The sequence below is a fragment of the Halictus rubicundus genome, chromosome 1 (genome assembly GCF_050948215.1).
Source record: "Halictus rubicundus isolate RS-2024b chromosome 1, iyHalRubi1_principal, whole genome shotgun sequence".
In the NCBI taxonomy this organism is placed as follows: Eukaryota; Metazoa; Arthropoda; class Insecta; order Hymenoptera; family Halictidae; genus Halictus; species Halictus rubicundus.
This window is the reverse complement of record NC_135149.1, coordinates 14,116,682-14,139,797: the sequence shown is the minus strand read 5'-3', so window position 1 is coordinate 14,139,797 and position 23,116 is coordinate 14,116,682. Positions and strand designations below refer to the sequence as shown.

The following is a 23,116-nucleotide window of genomic DNA, read 5'->3' as shown; positions in this document are numbered from 1 at the left end:
CGTCGAATCGGGTCGTAATAAAACTGCGTTTTTTCTACTCGCATCTCTCGAGGCGAGATTGTGGAACGAGGACAGATATAATTACCACTAGAAATCATTAGGAAGATATTTTCCAGTCCTAACTATACCCTCCACTAATTCGAGTATACGCTCCTGAACGATATGACAGCACACGCACGTGCTACACGTAGTTTCTCGAGGGCTACATAGAATTACTGAACGAAATGTATTGTTCCGATGCAGTGAGAAAGAAACTGGCGGTAAAAATAACGTTCATCTCGCTGGCTAGTACGATAAAGCCTCGGTGGTTGCACGAAACGGGCTGAAGAAGCAATAACGGATATGTTTGTATATCTGCTTTCTATTACTTCAAACAAAGAAAGACTTTTTTTACTTGGCTCCTACTTCTTAAAATTGATGCACAACATTTTTATTTTGCATAAAGAACCTCAGTCTATTTAGAAATTTTAAAAGAATCGCACTCTTCACGGTTAAGATGTCATTCTGCTTCCGTACAGAGTGTGCAACATCTTTCAACATCTTATATACTCAAATAAAAACAAAATCGATAATCAATTTAAGATGTCTTTCTTTTTTCCCACGGACACTAGTAATTTTTTTTTTTCTGTTTCGTTCGGAATCAAGAAATTTTTTAAGATCACGAAAATATTTGTACTCACGGCGACACGGCTCTCTTTCAGCTCGAGTCTCGCAGCCAAAGCTTCCCGCATAAAGACATCGGGATAATGACTCGCGAGAAATGCCCGTTCCAATTCCTCCAATTGCCAACTACTAAAGTTGGTCCTGCTCCTTCGTCTCTTGCTCCCGCCTTCGTCCGATTCGCCGTCGCATCCTGAAATAACAAACATATTTACGTTTCCGTCGACTCGCCGAAAAATTCAATCCCCATCTTTTTTCTCCCCCCATTAAACCGGCGAACAGTAAAATTTTATCAAAGCAGCCAAATATCTATCCCATTGTTCTTTCAGTTACGAGTATATGTATATAATGTGTTCGATAAGAGTTTTGTTTTATTTTAAACTGAATAGGATGCTTGTAAGGATGCTTATGATTTTTCCGGGATGAAGTACAGTGAATTCTCGATATATGTCAACAATACGGGCCTTGCCAGCGACTTGTATCGTTCAGGAGACATACCCGAGCCGTGTTATGTTTACACTCCCTGGCGTCTGTGGCCTTTCGAGCTTCGTAGCCTCTCATGGGATATACCCCGCGGTAGTGGGGATAATTCCGTGACGTTTATCACCCAGACCTTGACGACATATATAGTGAAATCACTGTAGTTCGAGTGACATTTTCAGTTTCATGAAGACATTACGAAAGATTTGTGTTACATTTGAACATGAAGCATTCGATGAACTCCGTTATTTTCTACAAGAGATGGGTAGAAAAGTATTACAGAACAAGCAATGTATTCAGTTTATCGATTTCTGTAGAAGATAGAGGACAATATTGTGCATACGAAGGACCATCTCCCGCATAAAAGCAGCCTCGCGCAGGGGGATCGAAAGCTTATCGCCGCAAAATTGTTCAAGGCACCGGTATCATTCACCCCAATCGTCTCATCGTAGATAAGGCCGGGAAACTGAATCCTGGCATATTGAATAAACATGGAATTTCAGTGATTTTATGAGGACCGTCGTCTACCCTCGCTCCATATCTGCGACAAGAATCTGCGGATCCACGGATTGTTTTGGCAGACTCGTTCGCTGAACACGCCCCGATACGTATGCTAATGCCGGAACGGCGGAATTGAAAAAAGATCGGCAATTATGATTGACTCGGCAATAGAGAAGGTCGTTATCTGAATCGCGAAATGAAATAGCACGAGGCGAAACGTTCTCGGGGTTTCGAGAATTTTCTTGGCGAAAGGGATTCTTAGCTCTCCTATATGCAGATTTAATTTCCGTCAGCGATTGTACTCCGTTTTCATGATATTGGAACGAAATTGATAAATCATTGAGAATCGATTGAGTCGTTTCCTTGAACGACCGTGTTAGTCCCTAGCAGTTCGTGTTCTATGCCAGTGCTACATACATAGAGCTATTTTATTGTGTTAATTCATCTAATAGAAACATATATACTGGCTCACGAAAACAGTATAACTTTTTTTAAATTGGACCAAACGACGTGACTTTGTTTCAGCAATTAGAAGAATTGGTTTACCGAATAACGTGCAAGAATATTTATTACATTTATTTGGGCCTGTAATGAAAATTTAAAATATGCGTTTTGTAGATCTATGTTAGTTGTACACATACTGAAAATTTCATTGAAATCTGTGGATTTTAACCTCTTACGCACGGCGCGTTCGTCCGCAACTCTGTCTCCCAGGGACGGCACACATATTCTACAAAGTTACAGCTTTCATTTAAAAAAAATTTCATCGCTCTACCTCATTCCTATCGAAAGTTCCTTGATTTTGAATCCGATTTTGTCCAAATTGCCCACTGTGCGGCGCGCTTGGTCGCGTATGGCACAAAAGCCACTATAGTGACGTTACCGTTCAAACTGATGCTTTCCACGGAAGCCACTATAGTAGCGTACAAGAAATTAAGCAGAAACTGACCAAAAGTCTTTACCTATTTGTAATTCGTGTGTATAATTAACATAGATCTACAAAACGCATATATTAAATTTTCATGAAAGGCTCAAATAAAAATATTTCGGAAAGTGCCTTTTTTTATTTGCTCTTATAATTCCTAGCAATTGTAATTTTTTCAACATCTTTTCTGCACGTCATTTGGTAAACCAATTCTTCTAATTGCTCAAAAAAAGTCAGGTCGTTTGGTCCAATTTAAAAAAAAGTTATAATGTATTCCAGGGCGTTCAAATACTGTCGTGAGCATGTGTACGTATTATAGTAATTTATGTGTTTGCAAGCTTTTACTTGTGGTGTGCCGTAAACAGTAAAAGGTTGCGGTGCACTGTTGTAAACTGTTTCAGGGACCAAATAATTGTTTCAGTTTCGCAAAGGTCGAAGCATCACGGTCGAAAATTATTTAGTATCGCTACTTCTCTGTGATTTTATAATCGAATTATTTGATTAAGATCAAATCTAATTTTCCGATTTAGTTGAAGCAACGATCACGCCCGTTATCAAATAACGTCCAACGATGTTTTCATGGGGAAAATATTATAATTCAATAAACTATAGAAAAGCGTGAATTGTTCGCGAAGCTTAGTGATACATCAAGCATCAATTACAAATGAATAATGTATGTTATTCTATAGGCGATAATACAATATTCCATGATGATTCAGTGAGAAAGTACAAGTTCGCGAGTCTTTCGAAAGTGTGTGCAGCGAAAAGATGATTTATATTAGATCCTATCTAAGACTCATTACTTCCGAGAAATATTCACTCCCGATTGATGGAACACCTTCGCGCGTTCCATTGGCAGATACTTACGCTCTAATAAGCGGATTTTTAATTTTCTCACGGGCACGGTATTATTATCGGAAACGGCCATCAAATCTGATGGATGATACACAGGGGTAGCGGCATTAAATAATTCATGAAGGAACAAGTTAAACAATTTTCACGTCCGCCTCGTCGTTGGTCATCTCGATCTTGTTTTTTGTGTCGCGGTACACCACACGGTTTCCTCTTCGTCCAGGGAAATCGTCTCGATCATCCTCTCACGGCATAATGAACTTGACAACGACGATAATGATTCATTTAATTTTGCTGCTGGACCGTGACAAGACGCAATGACGCGTCCATTCCATAATCGTCGCTTCCGTAAAGCTATCTCTCAATTTATCCCGCAAGAATGACAGTCTTAAACAATGATCGACCAATTTCGAATCAATGGAAGTCGCGACTGGTGCAACGACAAATCGCGAAATCGTTTCGCCTTTATCGGACTTAAACTGACATACAGTGATTTCTCTATATTTGTCGCCAAGACCTGGATGATAAATGTCGCGGAATTATCCCTACTAACGCGGGGTACACCCTGTGAGGGTATGCGAAGCTTGGGTATGCCTCCTAGACGATACACGACGCTGGCAAGACCCGTGTTGTTGACATATATCGAGAATTCACTGTAGTAGCTGAAATCGAAGAATGATTGGAAATCACGTTTCCATTTCTAACTGAAAATTTAAGCTTGAAATCATTAGCCTCGCTGGATGTGTGAACGATTTTTACTCGGATTATATTACGAATATTTATCATACACTTCGAATGTGCTTCAAGAAATTGTACGACACAAAAGGAGCAGCTCGCAACTTCTTTGTGCTCGATCGTGAAAGGGGTCGGTGACGGATTGTTTGCCACGATTGAGCCATAAATGTTTTCGCCGTGAACGTCGCGAGTTCTCGAAAATAGACGGGGGAAAGTAATTGCGCGTCGTAAAGATTAAAAGGAAAACGAAATTTCGCAGTTCCGGAAGGCAGAAACCGGGTCTTTATTGGCCGACGATGATCCTTCAAGCTGCCACCGTTGTACCAGCCGGATCGGCCGCTTATTACGGCGTATAGATTATCAATAATGAGCGTACCGATCGATATCCATCGTCGTCTCAATTGGCCGGCTCGCGTCGAACGCAGGGAGAGAGGCACAGAGGTAACTGCCAGATAAATAGCGTCTAATTACGCTGATTAATGCGCGCGGCCTCATGATTTCTTTTCTTCCTCTCCGGCCATGTCGACGACGACACGGCCGATTCGCAGACATTATCGTCGATTGGTTAATTTTAATTGGACAAGAGGACCCCGACGAGACTATCGAAATCGGCCTCGGCGAGCAGCCGAGCAAATCGAACGACCGTCGCGTCGCGTCGCGTCGCGCTGAATGGCAGCCGCATTGGCGTCGCGTTTCAGCCAATACTCATTTCTTTTTTCCTTCGGAAGATTTCTATCGGAGGACTGTTTTAATGATCACGATAGAAAATATACCCCAACATTATACCCCAATTATTTTTATCACTAGCGGACCGATTGCTTATACGACGAATAATGAACTCCAAAGTGTTCGCAAAAACTCACCGACCATCTTTTTTCGGACACAGTTTCGCTCATAAAGTTCCACGTGTAAAGCCATTTTTAACACTACACCTACCACGGCTGGTCAAATTGACCTTTTTAAACTTCTGCGTACAATTTCGTACATACAACATTATCACATCACTATTTATCTTTACGACTTTTCTTAAAGTATGTATACGATGGGTTTTTCAGTATTTAGTTCTCGTTTTATTTTTTTTTTTTTCAAGAAATATATGTATCTTGTCCTACCTACCGCGGCCGGTCAATTTGACCGCACGAGATACTATGGTATGTACTCTTCTAAACCTAAACAATCAGTATAAAAGAAAAGCTATTCTCAATGTGGCATGGCCAACTGAAAATAAATGAGCCGCCTCATTGAATGAGACGCTATCAAGTTACGCACCTACCTAGATGATAAGTTTCATGGCAAATACAGCGAATTCTCGATGTATGTCAACAACCCGGGTCTTGCCAGCGACATATATCGTCCAGGGGACATTCCCCAAGGCGTGTTATGTTTATACTCTTCGGCGTCCGAGCGCTCTCGAGCTTCGCGGCCCCTCCGGGATATACCCCCCGGTAGTGGGGATAATTCCGAGACGTTTACCATCCAGGCCTTCGCGACATATAGAGAAATCATTGTACATCCAAACCGCAAGGGTGGACGACACAGTACAATTTTTTAAATCGAGGAGAGAACATCGCAGTATTTTTTAAATAATTGAAATTATATAAAATAAATTTGTATCGCCATTTTATGAATGTTGCTCATCTACTAATTCATTCTAGAATAGGTATACAATAAGTGTTGGTAAGATTAGTGTTAAGATGTACTTAAAATCACGGGTTCTAGTATTTCTAATTCGCGCTTATTGAGATTGTAAAGATGTATTCGTGAGGAATTTTTCGACGTCATTTCTTTAGATATATGTTGTAAAACAATTGGCTAAAAATTTACAAAAACACGTTGTTGGTATGCTTACAAAGTAATGTAAAATAGTCGCTTTTAGTGTTGCGTGGACATAGTGTTAATAATTCGGCGAATAACCGTATTGTTTAACGTTGAATTACAGATGCCGTTCGCTCATGGCGTTTATTATTGTAGACGCCGGCTTCGGTTGACGCCATTCGATGAACACTGATCATGATAAATGCGAAATAAATTGCTATGCGTTAATCTCTATAGTTGAAGATTATTTTAAGACTCCGTTCCGTGTAATCTTCATTATGGTTACACCAACAGCAGATAATCGGCATTTGCAGTCACTTCTGACGTTTTTGTCGCATCTTAATGTCCTCATAAAACCATTACCATGTACGACAAAACTTGTACGACGTTTTCAATCTTACTTTTTTTTTTTTTTTTTGAAAACTTATTATTAACTTCTTGAACCTTTTTTCCCCCGAAGATTGATATTAATATCTTTAATCTTCTTTCCTCTTGCCGACAGTAGTCGTTTTCAATATCTCGTTAAAAAGAAGATATTTACGAGGCGACTCGAGGAGACGATTGTTATTCATTTCTAAAATTTTGTTTAGTTGAAAATTTGCGTATTTCTGGTATTCAAGGGTAACACGTTTTCTCTTCAAACTCAAAAAGTAGTCTCCGACAAACTCACTGTGGTTTTTGCATCAGTGTACACTCTTGGTATGCAGAAATAAAACCATCTACCTATGTATTGGGGTATCGAGTACAAAACATTATTACTCAGAATTCAATTCTCAAATTATGTGCACGCAAAGTGTTCGCGAACTGGTTTACAAAAATGGCGCAATCGGCCGCCGTTGCTGGAATGTTAAAGGTGAAGGTATCGCAGAGCGTTTGAATCCATAACAGATCTGTTTGTCGCAGAAAACTTCGTCGCAGCACGACAATGCGTACAAATTGCGTGCAGAGATAATTTTCGTACAACAGTAATTTATTATGATGGTAATTCCTTCGAATCCTCCGCGCCGGAGAAGCCGCAGAATAACGTCGGGGGTGGTAAACTCTCGCGGATCATTGAAACACAAAAATAACTTTGAAACAAGGTCAAATAGGACACACGTTTACGCGAGCTGTTTTAATTGTCCTTTCTGTGCCCTGTCCCCTCCTGAAGTGGATCCCACACATTATGAAACACCTCGTACCTTTTACCTATACCGGGTGTCCCAGTTTTTAGGCCTGATACGTTCACTTCTGAAGTGGGTCTCGCATATTACGGAACACCCTGCATATTATGGTCCAAACACACTCTCGTGGCCGTCGAGATGTATCTCGCAGTCGTTACGCGCTGATGAGAGCGGCTCAAGATCATAAAGCGTCGCACTGACAAAAACGGAAGGGTTGAATGCACCGCCCCAAATAAAGACTAAGTACCAATTCCTGGCCGAACCTTGCCGATTCGAGGACTCCTGTTTGGCTTTCGTTTCCACGCGGTCCAGAAATAAGACATCGGCTCGGCGAAGGAAGGGGCACCATATAGGGTCGCGTGCGCCGTTAGGGGCCCAACATGGCCGGAACGTATCATCATGCAATTACGCCACGCTAAGAACGCGGCTGGTCATCGGGAATCCAACGTGGACCGCGCCGTAAACGCGCACGAAACGCCTGCGAACTCGCACAAACGCGCCAATCGGCTCCGTCCTCCTGCTAATGATGGATCCTCGATCGCCGACCGTGACGTACGTGGACGTATGACGGTTTCCGCTAATTTCGCCAAATTACTCGCTCTACATCGAGATCAATTAGAAGGAATTTTGCCGACGCGGCACGGCGGCGCTGCGATCAAGAACGCTGAGCACTGCCGGAAGTTGCCGAAAATGGCTTAGGACATCCCCCACTGTGTCAGGCTAATCGGCCCAGATCGCTGCTAGATCACACTACCGTGTTTACTGGATATATGTCCAAAACACTGGTCTAGCCAGGAACGTATATCGGCCAGGAGATACTATTCTTTGATCCTAGAGACGACCGAGGTCTCTCGAGCTTCTGGGCCCCGCAGCAGTGGGAATAGTTCTGAGACTTTTATCGGTTAGGCATTTGAGTATAGAGTAAACACTGTATACTCCTTCTCGCTAATGCATTGCATTAAAATTGCAAATATGGAGATCCTTATAACTACATACTTCGAAGTACCACGGTAAATTTTTATGGTGTTTTTAGGAAGATCCTATGCCATTCGAGGTTCAAGATAATGTGTAGACGTCTTTATCGCACAAATGTCCTTCTAAATATTTTGCATAACTGTTCAATGGCTTTTGGGATCCGAGAACATTTTCTGACGTTCGTGTTCTAGTGATCCCAATATGATCGCTACCATTTACAAACACATGCGGGCTGGCGAGCATAAACGGGTAACAAGCAGTATAAACGGGGTGAACGATGTGAAACCTTATCTCTCTCGAAAAAAAAATAGTGAAACACGTTCGGAATCGATCCCCAACGGTGTACGTCTTCATCAAATATGTCATTTGAATACTGTCGCGACCGCTATCCCGCCGTCGTTTCCCCAGCAAACGTGGAGCCATCAAAGTGAAACATCTTCGAACAATATTTCGAGGGGGTTGATGGTCTTTTCCCGTCCATTAGTCAGCGTCGAACCGGGTCTCGATTAAAATATTTTAATTAAAGATCCTCGCGTTTACCCGTACGATTGCCTGCGTCTTATTAAGACCGCACAATGTACGGGGTTGGAAAATGCGGAGCCGGGCTATTAAGTTTAATGTCATTATGAAGGTGTCAAGGCGCGGCGACGTCGTAAAACGTGCCACGGAAAAATATTCCGAGCGCATCGCGTATTCAGCCTCCGGTTAATTACGGTGTAATTGCATGTTACGTCCTCGGTAACAGACAGCCGATCGCGTTCTTTCATTAAAAGATAGACCGTGGCAGGCTTGCGCGAGCGCACACGTCCCACTTTTATTTCACCGATATAAAATCTCAATTTTCTGCCGATCGCTTCATCCCTACCGGCTTCTGCGCCTCGTTCGAGGAACAACACGACGCGAAACGGTTCGCCGTGAACACTGTGAACGCGTGACGCGACCGCTTCTGCTCAGTTCCGCGGAGATTTATCGCGGACAAGCCCGCATCGAACAGTTCGCCAAATGGTCGACTCATACCCGGTCGTTTTTACCTCCGACGATCGTCAGTCCTCCGCGCATTGTGCTGGCGACTGTTAGCCGCGCCTTCGCTTTTCAAACGAACAAAGTGTCTATGCGTTCCAACAATATACACTGCTGGGCGGAGTTAAGACTGGAGCTAGCGAACGCTGAACGCGACTGTTATACATTGCTTTATAATAATAATAATAAAAAAAAGTTCTTATGAATTCAGATGTCCTTTTTAGAGGGGATGGAGGTAATTGTTCTAGTAGTCAGTCATCTTAACACTAAACCTACCACGGCCGGTCAAATTGACCTCTTCAAACTTCTGCATATTTTTCTCTATACAGGGTGGCCCACATAACTCTGGACAGCTCAATATCTCGAAAACTATGCCATCGATTTTAAAGTTCTTAGTCTTAAATTGCATGGAACTGAAGGGCCTTTCTGACTACATAAACGTGAAGTGGCCTCCCTTCCCTTTTAACGGGGGAGGGGAGGTACCTTTATAATTTTAAATGGAACCCCCTATAAAATGTTACATATTTAGATTCTACAGGAAAAAACAAGTCAATTTTGTCTGAAACATTTTTTTGTCAGATACTTCCATGATGAGATATAACAGTTTGAAGTTTCGAGTTGTAGGTACTTGAAGCGCTCGGAAATAGCGTTATGGAATTATACGCGCTTGAGTCCTTTGCTTATTCGTGAAGAAATAAAATGTACTTTAAATTAAATGTTCAAAATGTCCACCACGGGCTTGTAAACATTTATTTACTCGAAACATCAAAGTTGTTCTAACATTTTTTAACATTTCGGGAGTCACTGAAGCGCAAGCGTCACGTATTCTTTGTTTCATATCCTCTTTTGTCGTCGGTGGTTCAAACATAACTTTGTCCTTTACATATCCCCATAAGAAAAAATCTAATGGTGTTAGATCGGGGGATCGAGGAGGCCATTGACGAGGTCCCCCACGACCTATCCATTTGTTCCCAAATTTTTCGTTCAAAAATTGCCTGGTGATGATTGCAAAATGTGGAGGAGCGCCGACTTGTTGGAACCACATTTCTCTTCTAACGTGCAGTGGCACATCTTCCAAAAGCGCAGGCAAATGATTTTTTAAGAAATCACAATAACTTGCAGATGTTACAGTTTCTTGAAAAAAATAAGGTCCAATCACAAAATCTCCTATTAGGCCACACCAAACATTTAAAGACCATCGATGTTGAAAGGGAACCCATCGCATCCAATTTGGGTTTTCCACGGCCCAATAATGCAGATTATGTCTATTTACATGCCCTGAATTCATAAAAGTGGCCTCATCGGAAAAAAGTATTTTGCACAAAAAGTCATTTTCCACAACACACTGCAGCCACTCACAAAATCTTACGCGGTGATCGTAATCTGCTATCGAAAGCTCTTGTGATAAAACCATGTGATATGGATGATACTTTTGCCGTTTCAAAATTCGTTGAATTGATGAACGACTAATATGTGATGTTTGTGCAAGTGTACGTTGACTAATATAAGGATTTAATGTAATTGCAGCAAGAATACTGGCACTATTATTTTTTTTTACACAATTCACCGTGCTCGCGAAGCCGCTTTTCTAAATTATGAAATGTTGCATGACATTTTTTGATCCCATAACGTTCAAAAAACATCACTGCTGCACGCCTAATATTTTTTGGCATTCACCTAACGTTAATAACATATTCACTTCTGTGTCAAAAGTAGCCATAATCACAATGTTACTGCTTGAATAACAGCTCTAAACTGAAAACGTTTTCATAGATAAGTGAGTCAAACTCAAGAATTGTAAATATTATTGTTTGTGTTTCTTCATGAATAAGCAAAGGACTCAAGCGCGTATAATTTCATAACGCTATTTCCGAGCGCTTCAAGTACCTACAACTCGAAACTTCAAACTGTTATATCTCATTATGGAAGTATCTGACAAAAAAATGTTTCAGACAAAATTGACTTGTTTTTTCCGGTAGAATCTAAATATGTAACATTTTATTAGGGGTTCCATTTAAAATTGCAAAGGTACCTCCCCTCCCCCGTTAAAGGGGAAGGGAGGCCACTTCACGTTTATGTAGTCAGAAAGGCCCTTCAGTTCCATGCAATTTAAGACTAAGAACTTTAAAATCGATGGCATAGTTTTCGAGATATTAAGCTGTTCAGAGTTATGTGGGCCACCCTGTATATGTCGCCTAGGCCTGGATGATAAACGTCGCGGAATTATCCCCACTACCGCGGGGTATACCCCGTGAGCGGCCTCGGACGCTGAGGAGTGTAAACATAACACGCCTCGGGGAAAGTCCCCTGGACAATACATGTCGCTCGCAGGACCCGTGTTGTTGACACACATCGAGAATTCACTGTACAACATTGTTACCAGAGCACAATTTTCCTGAACGACCATGAAAAATTGCACGTAGCTAAATTGTACAAAAGGAAAAGAAAAAGTAACGTAAGACATGTACCGTGGCTTCGAAAAAAGATTCACGAAGATTGTTAAATTTTTCAGCGTTCACACGAGACTGTGCCCTCCTTAATTGGTATACGGGGAGCCATAGTTGGAAGCGGAGCGGCGTCAAAGTGGCGTGGACGGAAGCGAAAAGGGCAGCGAAATAAAATCGATTCGACGAAAATTCGCGGTCAGCTTCTGGCTCCGGTCTCGCAAGGTGGACGACGGTTGCACGTACTTTAACAGCATTTACGGCGGATGTAATTTAGAAGTGAATTCGAGTTTCGTAATCACCGGGTTGGCGAGCACCACCACCGGACCCGGTTGGCTGCAGGACGCAACCCTCCATTTAGAGGGTAGTCTCTTGTTAAGTGAGAGTCAACGACGTCATTAGCGTTAGGAACGACGTTCTGGCACCCCCGAGACCGCCACTTTCTGCCCAGAAAAGGGATGCAACACGAATTTCCACGGTGACCGTGCACACAAGAACTTCTTTCTCGTGTCCGCGGCCAGTTCGCTCGAAAACGGCCGGCCCATGCGACTGATTTATAATGATAAATAACAGGTTTCCGAACATTCTGTATTATTTAAGACCTCTCTCGGCGATATTAAGCGATCAGCCGTGACAGGTGCCGGGGCACGTTACCCCGGTGTTTTGTTACGTTTTCGGATCTCGTATAAATCGTTAACAAATTATAGTGCCGTTCCGAGGAAACGCCGGGACATCTTTATGCGACAGTTTTTCTGATGCGGTTCTTCATAATCGTGCAGCAGTCTGCGCAATTATAGATGTTTTGTTTAGAAGTACAGTGAAATCTCAATATATGTCAACAACATGAGTCTTGCCAGCGTCATGTATTGTCCAGGAGACATACCTGAGCCGTGTTATATTTTTGTTTATGTTGCCCGTCACAGGGTATACCCCGCGGTAGTGAGGATAATTCCTTTAATGATAATTCCTAAATAATAGTGTAGAGAAATCACTGTATACAGTTTGATTTTTAGCACCACATTTTTAGTACATTATTTATTTATGGGTTAATGTATTTGTTATATGTATTCATTTTCCATTTTTAAAAAGACCACAACTAGATTGATGCACTTATTCAATCCGTTATAAAACCACGAAGATTCTTCACATACACTGAATGTTTCCGTAATTGTTATTACTAGCGCAAGACGTCACATTATTTATTTTTCATATCATGATCGCGAGTGACTCTGTTCCGTTTTGGCACGTTTAATCTCCACTAGACAGAGACAGAAACGATTATTCGAGAAGGAACGACAGCTTATCAACTACACGGACTGGATGGACCGACATTAATAAAAGACTAAGAGATATTCCAATCGGACCGAGAAATTAATTCGAGGTCCCAAAAAGTATAGCAACGCTCAGAAGCCAAACGACTTTCTCCTCGGAACCGTTTACGGGGAACATTTTAATTACAAGCCATTCGGCCGCGGCTCCGTCGAGGCCGCGTTCACCTAGCGGACAATTAATTTCCTACAGCAACCTCCTTGTAAGCTCGCGCATACAAACGGGTCGCAATATCTCGTATCTACCGAAACATTAATATAAACTTAATTGCCGCGGTGTTTAACGAACTGAAGGGTCCTCCATCCATTAGATCATTTCTCCACCTTACCGTCGGACTCGATCAACCGAACCGGTCCAGTATTCGAGAGAGGGGTTTTCCGAAAAGATGAATGGTAAACACAATATAAAAATAATTTCATTATTGAAATGCACGTTATTTAATATCTAAGTGACCATTCTTCTAAAAGAGTGGCTTTTAGACTATAGATCCCTTAGCTAATCCAAGCCAGGCGATCCACAATCCCGAAAGAATTTAATTAATTAGACGTGCGTTTCCCTTTTAGAGCTTGGAACGTAGACCTAACCGACACCAGAGGATCCACGATTATCAAAATAATTTAATTAGCGAAATCTGCGTGTAAACACGATAAATCTCAGTGATCGCTCTTCTAGCCCATTTAGGTTTTAGAACACAAAATGCAAACCAAAAGATCCATAGTAAAAAATAAATCTGTGTTAGAAAATTGAAAATGATAATTCTTCTAACCCTAATACACTATACGAACGATGATAGGATGTGGTTAAACAAGTATTATATATATATATCATAACAAGAATTAAATTTTAAGCATGGAGAAAGAATTGCGTTACTCGTATTATACTTTACCGAGCACACAACGCGCTGATAAAGTAATTTAGCACACTTGAGAGTTGATACGATTTACCACAGAAGAGGAAAACAGAATTTGTACTAATTAATTAGAAAATGAGACAACGCACAGATAAAGGACTCAGAAAAAATTGAATACCAGGAAAACACGAAGATAAAGAAGATATTAGCATAAAAGCACCCGTTTTGTGGTCAGTAGACTGTGCATCTTTATGCAAATGTAATCTTTTATGGACTAAATTACAGTAATTAATTCTCCCGTTCTCCTTGGCGCTATGCGACTCGGAATGGAATTTCGATTCTTGTAATCGATAGCGTATTAAGTCCGTGTCACTGGAATTGATATTCGACGAAAATGAAAATATTCAAGTGAAAATAATTGAGGACAACCGCGGGGTCGAACTTTGCTTTACTTTAAAGTTTAAAACAAAATTAAACTTGTGTTTGCGATAGGTACTGAATTTTAAGCAGTCGTGTGCAAAATTCACAGTTTAGTAACCATCTTCATAATTTTAATTTACCGCGTGTACAAAACAAATATTATTCCATTCTGTTTGGCTTCTTTCAACACGTTGCAGATGTCCCCTCGAAGGGGACATTGTGAGTCTAAAATCGATGGCTCCGAGTGCAAAGGGTTAATATTGACAATGAATTGTTCGTTGGATAGGATAGTGAAGGCTTTCAATTTTTCCATTTAGCAATGGATCGTCAGAAAACAATTGTTTCAAACTGTTTGTGTGTCGGTTCCGGTTGGAACTGTCACGAAGAACCGAATAACGTAACCGTTTCGAGAAACCGATATTGCAAGTGTTTTCAGTGCCTGCGAACGAGAGAAAGATTGAGAAAGGAATCGGACAGCAGAAATTTAGAGAACAAGGGGCTAGAAAGAGGGAGAAGGAAAGGACACCGGGAAGGGTCGAAGGAGACGTCGTGCGAACGGGGGAGGGAGAGGTACGAGCAAGAAGAGGGAGAGAGGAGAGCGAACAAGATTATTAAGTTGTAAGGCGTTAACTGGCATAAGGCGTCGGTAGGTGGATACGTTGCTTGCGTGCCAGACTGACTGCATTTGCATCTAGACGCCATCAATCCTCCTGACGCCCGGTTACAGTGCCCCTCTCCTCGTCCCTCCAACCCTCGGGGCAACCCTTCGAGGCTTTCCCCTCGCCCTTTTCTCCGCTCGAGCCGCCGCCTAGCCTCCGGCTCGGATGATCTTGAATTAAATATCTAGAGCAATAAGGAGAGCCGATCCAACGGATCGTGGCGATCGTGTAATTCGAACGATCCTTAAGAAAATTATGCGGACGCAATTTCTACACAACTACCACGTCATAGTGAGCTGAGCATGTGCACGTTCGAAACTACATTTTGACGTACAATTTTCGGTCTAAAACCTCCGATACTTTTTTAAAGCGTTCGATTTTTCTGTAGGTACAACGTTGTACGGTGTTACAGGTACGATGCACTGATCGATAATGACTTATTTCGATCTATCGCAATTTTAATAACGATTCATGCTTGAATTTAATCATTTCCAATGGATGCATCTTTGTGACTTCAACAATTATAAATTAAAAAATGTGAAACCGGTCGTTTGACCTGTCGAGGTACGGTTAGTATAAAAAGATGAAAATTGTTATTATTTTATTCCTGCTTCCCTCAATCGATGTGGATCATGTTTACATTACACAAAACTCCGTAACTGTTTATTTTCATTGAAAGTCTTTTTCCCCCTAAATTAATTCCGTTCGCTGCGTTTTTGTGTGTATAAATTCAGCCCTTGAGTTGTCAAAGTGACGTTTTGCGAGGCACTGTGCACCGACGCCACGGAATTAACATAATTCGCTCTCCGTGTTACGCTTATTATGCCGAAAGTTCTTGTCCTTTTAGTCCGAGCGGCTGTTGAAAGGAAACGGTTGCCGATGCGATATTTATTACCCGAAAATGTCCTTCTGTGTGATTTAAAGCCGCTGAAACTTTCAGATCGACATCTTATCCGGCGATCGACCGACGACTAATCCAATTGCGACGCGTGCTGGCGATAACGCGACATCTTGTTACAGGTCGGTGGAATTCCGCGTGTATTAAACGCGAATTAATTAAAAAAGACGTCGTGACCGACACTCGCCGACAGAAAGGCAACTATGTGCCGGCGACAGGTGCGAGCCAGTTGTCGCGGAAAGAACGGTCGCGTCGGTCGGCCCTGTTTAATTTACTGCTGACTGCCTTCGATTAACCGTTAAGCGCCCATAAACAACGCTCTACAACACACTTTTCTAATTCGCATTCAGATCGAATCGGATCACGGACACTATTAACACAACAGCCTAAATTGCACAAATACGTCCGCGTTGTGCGTTAAAACTTGTTGCAAAATGCACCGGGCACAAAACATTGATTTTTGCACCCTCTTTAATTTATTTACGATTTTTTCTAAATTACAGAAATCACAGAGCCCGTCGGAATGTAATTGAAAGTTTTGTGATTGAAATTGTAAAAATGCCCTTATAAGAAATTTATTCAATTCTGTTTCTTTGGAAATAATAAGAATCGTTCAACTTTGGAATAAATACTTTTTTTTATATTAATGATCCAGTGTTAAAATTCCTGTACGAATCAAATTCTAATTAAAGGATACATTTTTTTAATTTATCCACGAGGTATAAACAAATTATGAATTACTAAAATTATCGATATTCGGCACAATTATAATTAGCAGCGAAGACATCAGAAGAATTTGAGAATATTGTTAGATTACTTTGAATTTAATAAAACTATTAAATGAAACGATCCGCAGTCTAATTATATTGTCTTTGAACAATATTCAACTCTATTGTGTGCTCTCTCTCTAAATGAACGATGGTGAACATACGAATTCCCTATGGGAATTATTAAAAGAAGGAAACCAATTGAATGACGATGAAAGCTATCTTAATTTTCGTCGAGGAACCGAGTATGATTTATAGATATTACCTTGGATAAATCGAATATTCGAAATCCCAGGCACACCGTTCGAATCTCCCGTATTAAATTGAATGCTAACTATGAACTCGTTTCGAGATTGGTTCCATCACCGGTGTTTCAGATTGATTGGTTTTTAAAACACTCTCGCGGCTGGCCTTTGGACTTCTCGCTACCACCTGGTTTCCTGAATACTAATCGAGCTCAACGAAACGTAATCTTACCTGCCGGACAACCTAAATGACTGACAGTTGTATAAAGGACAGAGAGCTGGGTCACACTCAACCCTTGACATGGTTTATTATCAATGGTCTCGAAGCTAATCTTTTATGCCATATTATATCTTCGTACCTGGAGGGTGGCTATTTAATGAACAATTTTCAAATTTTATCGTATTGCACTCAGGTTGTTCCAACCTGAAAATTCCCGGAAATATTCCAATTTTTATTCCGTTTATATCCAATTAGTCTGGTTTAATTTCTTATGGTTTTTTGAAGAACATTTCGCTCATGCACAAGAAAAACGTCACAAATCAAAAAGTACAAATTTTACAGGAGAGCGGTTCCAAGTCTTTTGACAATTTAACTAGCTGTGGCTGCAAGTAAAAACAACTGAAACCTAATAAAAGAACTAGAAAAAATTAGAGTTCTGACGTTTTTCTTGTGCACGAGCGATTTGGAAATTGTTTACATGTTCACCGTATCCTCCGTTTGATGTGGACGTGTGGACTACATAATGACATTTTTTTTATTAAAAAATGAAATGATCACCAGTAGATTATCCCTAACAGTAACCCTATCCCTAACCCTCATCTGTATAATTACCTCTTATTCACGGCTTTTCAGTAAACAACAACTGCCTAATGAAACCCTCACAGTATTACTCGGTGTAACGACAAAAATCGTGAAAAATCATGACCATTTTGGTGGTCATGAATGGTTTGTGACCACCAATGGTTTGTGACCATTTGCCAAAAAAATTGACTTTCTCAAATGCTGTTGTAAACACATGAGAGTGAATCGTACGGTTGTGAGCGAGCGAAATGAATGAAAGAAAATAGAGAGAATATGGAGGAACAGTAAGTTTCCTCGAAAGGAGACGTATCCGTTTCACGATGCTTCGACACGGTCCCTTATCTAGCTGGCTTTTTCTTGGCAGTCTCCTGGAAGAGTGGCTTCCTCTTCCCATGCATTACGCCGCGCAGCCACCCCCGGAGGGGTCCCCGGCTTCTTAATGCCAGCTATACGCAGCCAAGGATTGCACGCGAAGGTATTAATATATAATTAACCGGCCTGGTTGTAGATCGTATCTGAAAACCTCCTTATCGACCAGCAGGCCGCCGATACCGGGGCTACCCATATTATGCGAAGACCCTTTACCGTGGCTTCGTACCTCGTTCGACGAGCTGTTGCACCGCTGTCGGCGTTTATTTTTCTTCTTTCTCTTCCTCTCCTCTCTCCCTCTCTCTCTCTCTCTCTCTCTCTTACTCCTTCTCGCGTCTTTCCTTGCCTGCCTTTTCTTAGCCCAGTCGTCTTTTCAGCCGTTTTATTCGAGCCACCTCTTCCTTTTTGCTTCGTCTTCCCGACGATGAGGAACACGGCGTAAGTTCCTGCCTCGAAAATCGCGGAAAATTGCCGGTACCTCCGCCGATCGCTTTGCGGTTTCGGCGCGTTGTCGACGCCACCATTTACGAGACATTAGCGAGCGAACGCGACGGCTTTGAAAATCAACGTGGTGGAATGTGAAGTTTCGGTGCCGTCCACTGTTCGACTCATGACGCCACTTAGCACGCAATTTGTCGTACCGTGAATTTTGATTTCGACGTACAGGGCACATCTCATTTGAAATAAGGGAATAAATAATCGTTTGAAATTGTGAATTATTTTAAACACTCCAGTATTCTCAGAAATAACTTAAAAAGATGTACGTTTGCCGATTCAATCAAATCAATTATTTTCAAATAAGATTTGATTTGAACAAGTTTTTATTTCCATTACATTGTCCGTATGAAATAGTAAATAATCTCACGACGAGAAGAAGATAGAGAAGTAACTATAATAAATTAATTACTAAATTTAGATATCCTGATTAAATCAAATCAATTATTTTCAAGTGATACTTGATTTGAACAAGTTTTTACTTCCATTACATTGTCCGAATAAAATAATAAATAATTTCACCTGGAGAAGAAGATAACGAAGTAACTATAATAAATTAATTACTGAATTTAGGTATGCTGATTAAATCAAATAAATTATTCAAAGAGGTTATTAAAATAGGTTATTTCAGGACAATACTGAACATCGTTGAATGAAACACTACTCAATTAATTGCAGATGTAAAATTATTTTATCAGTCAAATATTATAGTACGCCTTCATAAATTGCCAACCGACGTCACCAATCATTAGTTCAATGTTCAATCGGTACTAAAATTTTTTCTGTTTAATTTTCTTATCATAATTACAAGTAACCCCGTCTGGCTCTAAGTTTGCTTAATTTCCACATGACAAAAACAAAGATAATTTGTTTATTGTCGACGTTACCGCTCACGGAGATATTAGCAAACGAATGCAACGGCATCAAAAGTTATCACGGACGTCTGTTTCTTTCCTATCAGATTGTTTTACATTTCTGTTTCAATGTTAATCGAAACGTGCAAAGTTCACTGCAAGTAGCAATGTTCAGTGATTTCGTAATGCTGACAGTGAAGATTTAATAAGGTTTTCACACTTTCTTGATGGAATTGCTCTGCATTGAACCTAATTGCGGTTTCGTATGAGAACCATCTATCTATCGTTGCGTGACGTCATGTATTCTCATGGTACTGTTCCAATATTCATTGTTTTGATGTTGATAGGCGCCGCTACTGGAGATAAGTCAATCAGCATTTCATTCAACTCGTATGAAATTTACATCTTAATAGCCTTAAACGGAACCGATTAAGCAGCAGTTTAGTAGGTTAAAGATCATCGTGAATGATTTTTCCATCACTTCCTAAAATAAGGAATTGGACAATTCGAACGGCAGAAACTTTCTGTTGTAAATCCATAACGCTATATATTTAAATAAACTTTCTTTACGATGCTATATTGTGTTTGTGTAAAATATTGAATTATATAAAAGTGAAAGACCGATAGACCGATTTGTTAATTTCTCTATGTTTAAAAAATTATTGTACCTACTAAATAAATCGTTTGGTTTAAAACATTAATATATAAATAAAATACCGATTTCGAATGCATTTAAATTTCGAAAATTCATGATGATTTTCTGAAGATATTTTGAAGGTGGTCCTAGAAATTTAGGAAGACTTTAAAAAATATATTTCTCAGGTCTCTCTCTTTTTGTTCTTTTTTCCCCCTAATTAAAATTACGGTGAAATGGTGATTAGCGGTGTTTAGATGGGATAGATGCTGATTTCTTTAGATAGAGTTGAGAAGATCCAAGTCCCTTTGTTGCTGTCAGTCAGTACCCTAAGAAAACGTTCGTCATCAAGCAGTCGTTAACACGCATGAAAACAATTAGGGTTCTAATTACATCGTGCGTTTAATTGGTGCATCCTTAATTCCCGCATGCTTCGACAGCCGAGAAAACTACCGCGCGCGGAGCAAGCGAAACAATTATTCGCTGTACGGAAAACAATATAGCAACAATTATACGTAGCAGGGTGTACACAGACGAAAAAGAAACGCGATAATTCTATTTCCATGTGATTACGCGACCCTGTAATTAAAATGATCTCGTGAGTGCGACGATCTATCCGGTAGGATCTACAACGGATGCGCATGGAAAATTCATCGAACATACTAATCATGGTTTTTTTAAATTAGCACTTCATATATTCCGGAGAAACCAGCGCTCGGCCACTATCGTGATATATCTTGACGTGTTCCTATAATTTTCGTTGGCTCGAACCACGATCGATACGGTCTCGATCACTAATCGGTTGTTCATCTAAAAATCTAATTTGCACCGGGACTTATAAAACGCTCCAGCGATCGCATAATCGTGGATCGATCAGAGGTTAAGTGGATTGTTCCCGAAGCCTCGTTAAAGAAACGACTGCTTCTCCCGTTCCTTCCTCCTTGTTATCAGTTTATACGTACATAATGATTATTTTCGTTGAACAATAGCTAACTGTGCAACCATTTTAGCCTGCATATTCTTCTGTGGTTCGCGGGCCGATTAATATTTACGATTCTGTTGTTCGCTCGGGCTACTTTGAAATAAATTAAACGGTGCAATTAACGTCTTTAGACATTTACACCTTTTTTTTCAATTCGACCTTTATACGTGCAATAAGTCAAACGCTGTAGATGCACTTGGAAATACAATATTTTATTTTTCATTGAAATTGTTGTTCTTGTTTTAGATTTCCACTTTGCTAATGGAAAATAATTAGTCATAGAAATTCCCAACTTTTTCTACGCTTTGTTTCAAGTTATACATGTTATGTATGGGCAGGGGCGGCTCAGGCCAAATGGAGGCCCTAAGCGGTAAAAATGTTGGGGCCATCAAACTCAAGTTGAAGTAGAAGTTGCAATAAAACTCTCATAAACTTACTAACAAAAAAGGAAGGGGGGCAAACTGTTCCCCTCCGAGACCCCGCAAGCTCCCCACCATTAGCCAAACCTTCTCCCACTACTACGTACAGTCGTAGAAATAGAAATTCTACGCACTACTACACAACGATGAAGTCTAAGAGTGGGGGAAGTACCTAAGCGGGGAAGGAGCCGCCTGTGGCTCGCGAGCCACAAGTTAGAACCAGTGTCATCATATAAGGCGAGGGAGCACGAATGGAGGGGAAAAAGTTACCCTCTCTCTGCCGGTACCGGAGTATGCACGAGAGAGACGGAACGCGTCACGTGACCCAGCCGCGGCGAAAGCGTGGGGAATAGCGCAGCGGAAAGGGAAATTAGAGTGGGGGAACAAGTCTTGATCTAGAAACGCTGGCTAGGCCTTCCTGGTATAGGCTATCAATAGGATTTTCTTATATTGTAATTTTGTACAGATTATAATTTTCTTTGGTTAACATTTTTGGATATGCATACATCTTTTTGAACATACTTCTTTTACTTTTACATACTCTCGTATCAACGGCTGTTGTACTCCTGTAAGAAGACGAATTGGCTCATCATTCATGTCCACCAGTGCCCCTAACAATAAATAATCTTTCGGATTTTCTTCTCGCTTCGATCAATAATTTCTTAACTTTATTGTGTCATAATGTTCATATACTGGTACACGTTATATTATACTTTTCTTAATTGCGATGTATTTTTCACATTAAACAAGATAGAGTCCTTGTGGTTGAAAAAATAAATTTTTCGAAAGGTTGCAGTTGTTTGAACGAAAATGCACAATTTTCGTCCTAAATTTTCATTCGCTTCATGTGCTTTAAGAAAATGCAAAGTAGGAAAAATTCATTCACTGTACAGGTCACTACTATTTTTGGAGAATCGATTTCTTTCCTTATTTTTTTTTTTTTTGTTTATTTTGGTAGAGGATGTAGCTGGTTGATACAAGCACACACGTAAGTGATAACCGTCTTCCTCGCTCGCGCGACCGGAAGCTTCCGGGGCCGGAGAACTTGAAGATCAGTGGTTCAAGCCGGTGTTGGCCAGTATCGAGGATCGATCTGCGCCGAGAGCATGGCAATTTAATTGGCGTTAACCGTTACAGTTTGCCGGCAAAGCGACGCGAATCCACGAAAAGCATTTTAATTAAGCGGACAGCAGCACCGCCTGGAAATTTCAGCAAGCTGGTCTCGCGCGCGCGCTCATTATTGATTTATCGCTGACGGAATACTGTTTACGTGGTACCCGGCTATTTATTTTTTTCGTTTGGCCGGACGGCGCGGCGCGGCGCGGCGCGGCGTCGGGGCGCGTCGACCCCTCGCAGGTTCCTCAATTTTTGTAAATTATGGCCCACCGACGCTGTTCGGGGCACCGATACGCAATTACGCGCACGCCGATAAGCGGTCCCCGCGTGGCTCTTACCCCGTCGTCGGAATAAATCGTCGGTTTAATTGAAACGGACGTATCGCATATTTTCTAAGAGTATGGAAATTTGCGGGCCTCGGAATCGGTTGCGTAATAATTGTCCAGGACGATTACCAGCCGGTAATCGATACACGGCCGCGTCTCGTTCGTATCGATGTTGCGTAAATTGAGGAAGTCCATTCCGGGGCATTGTTTTGTTCGCTGGAAACGCACCGCCGCGAGACGCGCTCTTCCGAGCTGAAAAAATTATATGCTCTTGCCCGGAGACAGGTTTCGCTGAAAAGTATCCGTTCCTTTCTGTACGTTTTATGTCGGATCGAGAATCTTGTAAAATTCAAAAGCCCAGAAACAATATGTTATACGTAC

The 23,116-nt window shown here is 41.1% G+C and overlaps 1 protein-coding gene across 1 annotated transcript in view; it reads right to left on the bottom strand.

Annotated features, from left to right (window-relative positions):
* LOC143354483 (uncharacterized) overlaps positions 1–23,116 on the bottom strand; it is a 59,888-nt gene that overhangs the window by 11,199 nt on the left and 25,573 nt on the right. The window contains exon 2 of the mRNA XM_076788622.1: positions 681–853. Within this exon, the coding sequence (XP_076644737.1) occupies positions 681–853 (173 nt within the window). The remainder of the gene's footprint in view (positions 1–680; positions 854–23,116) is intronic.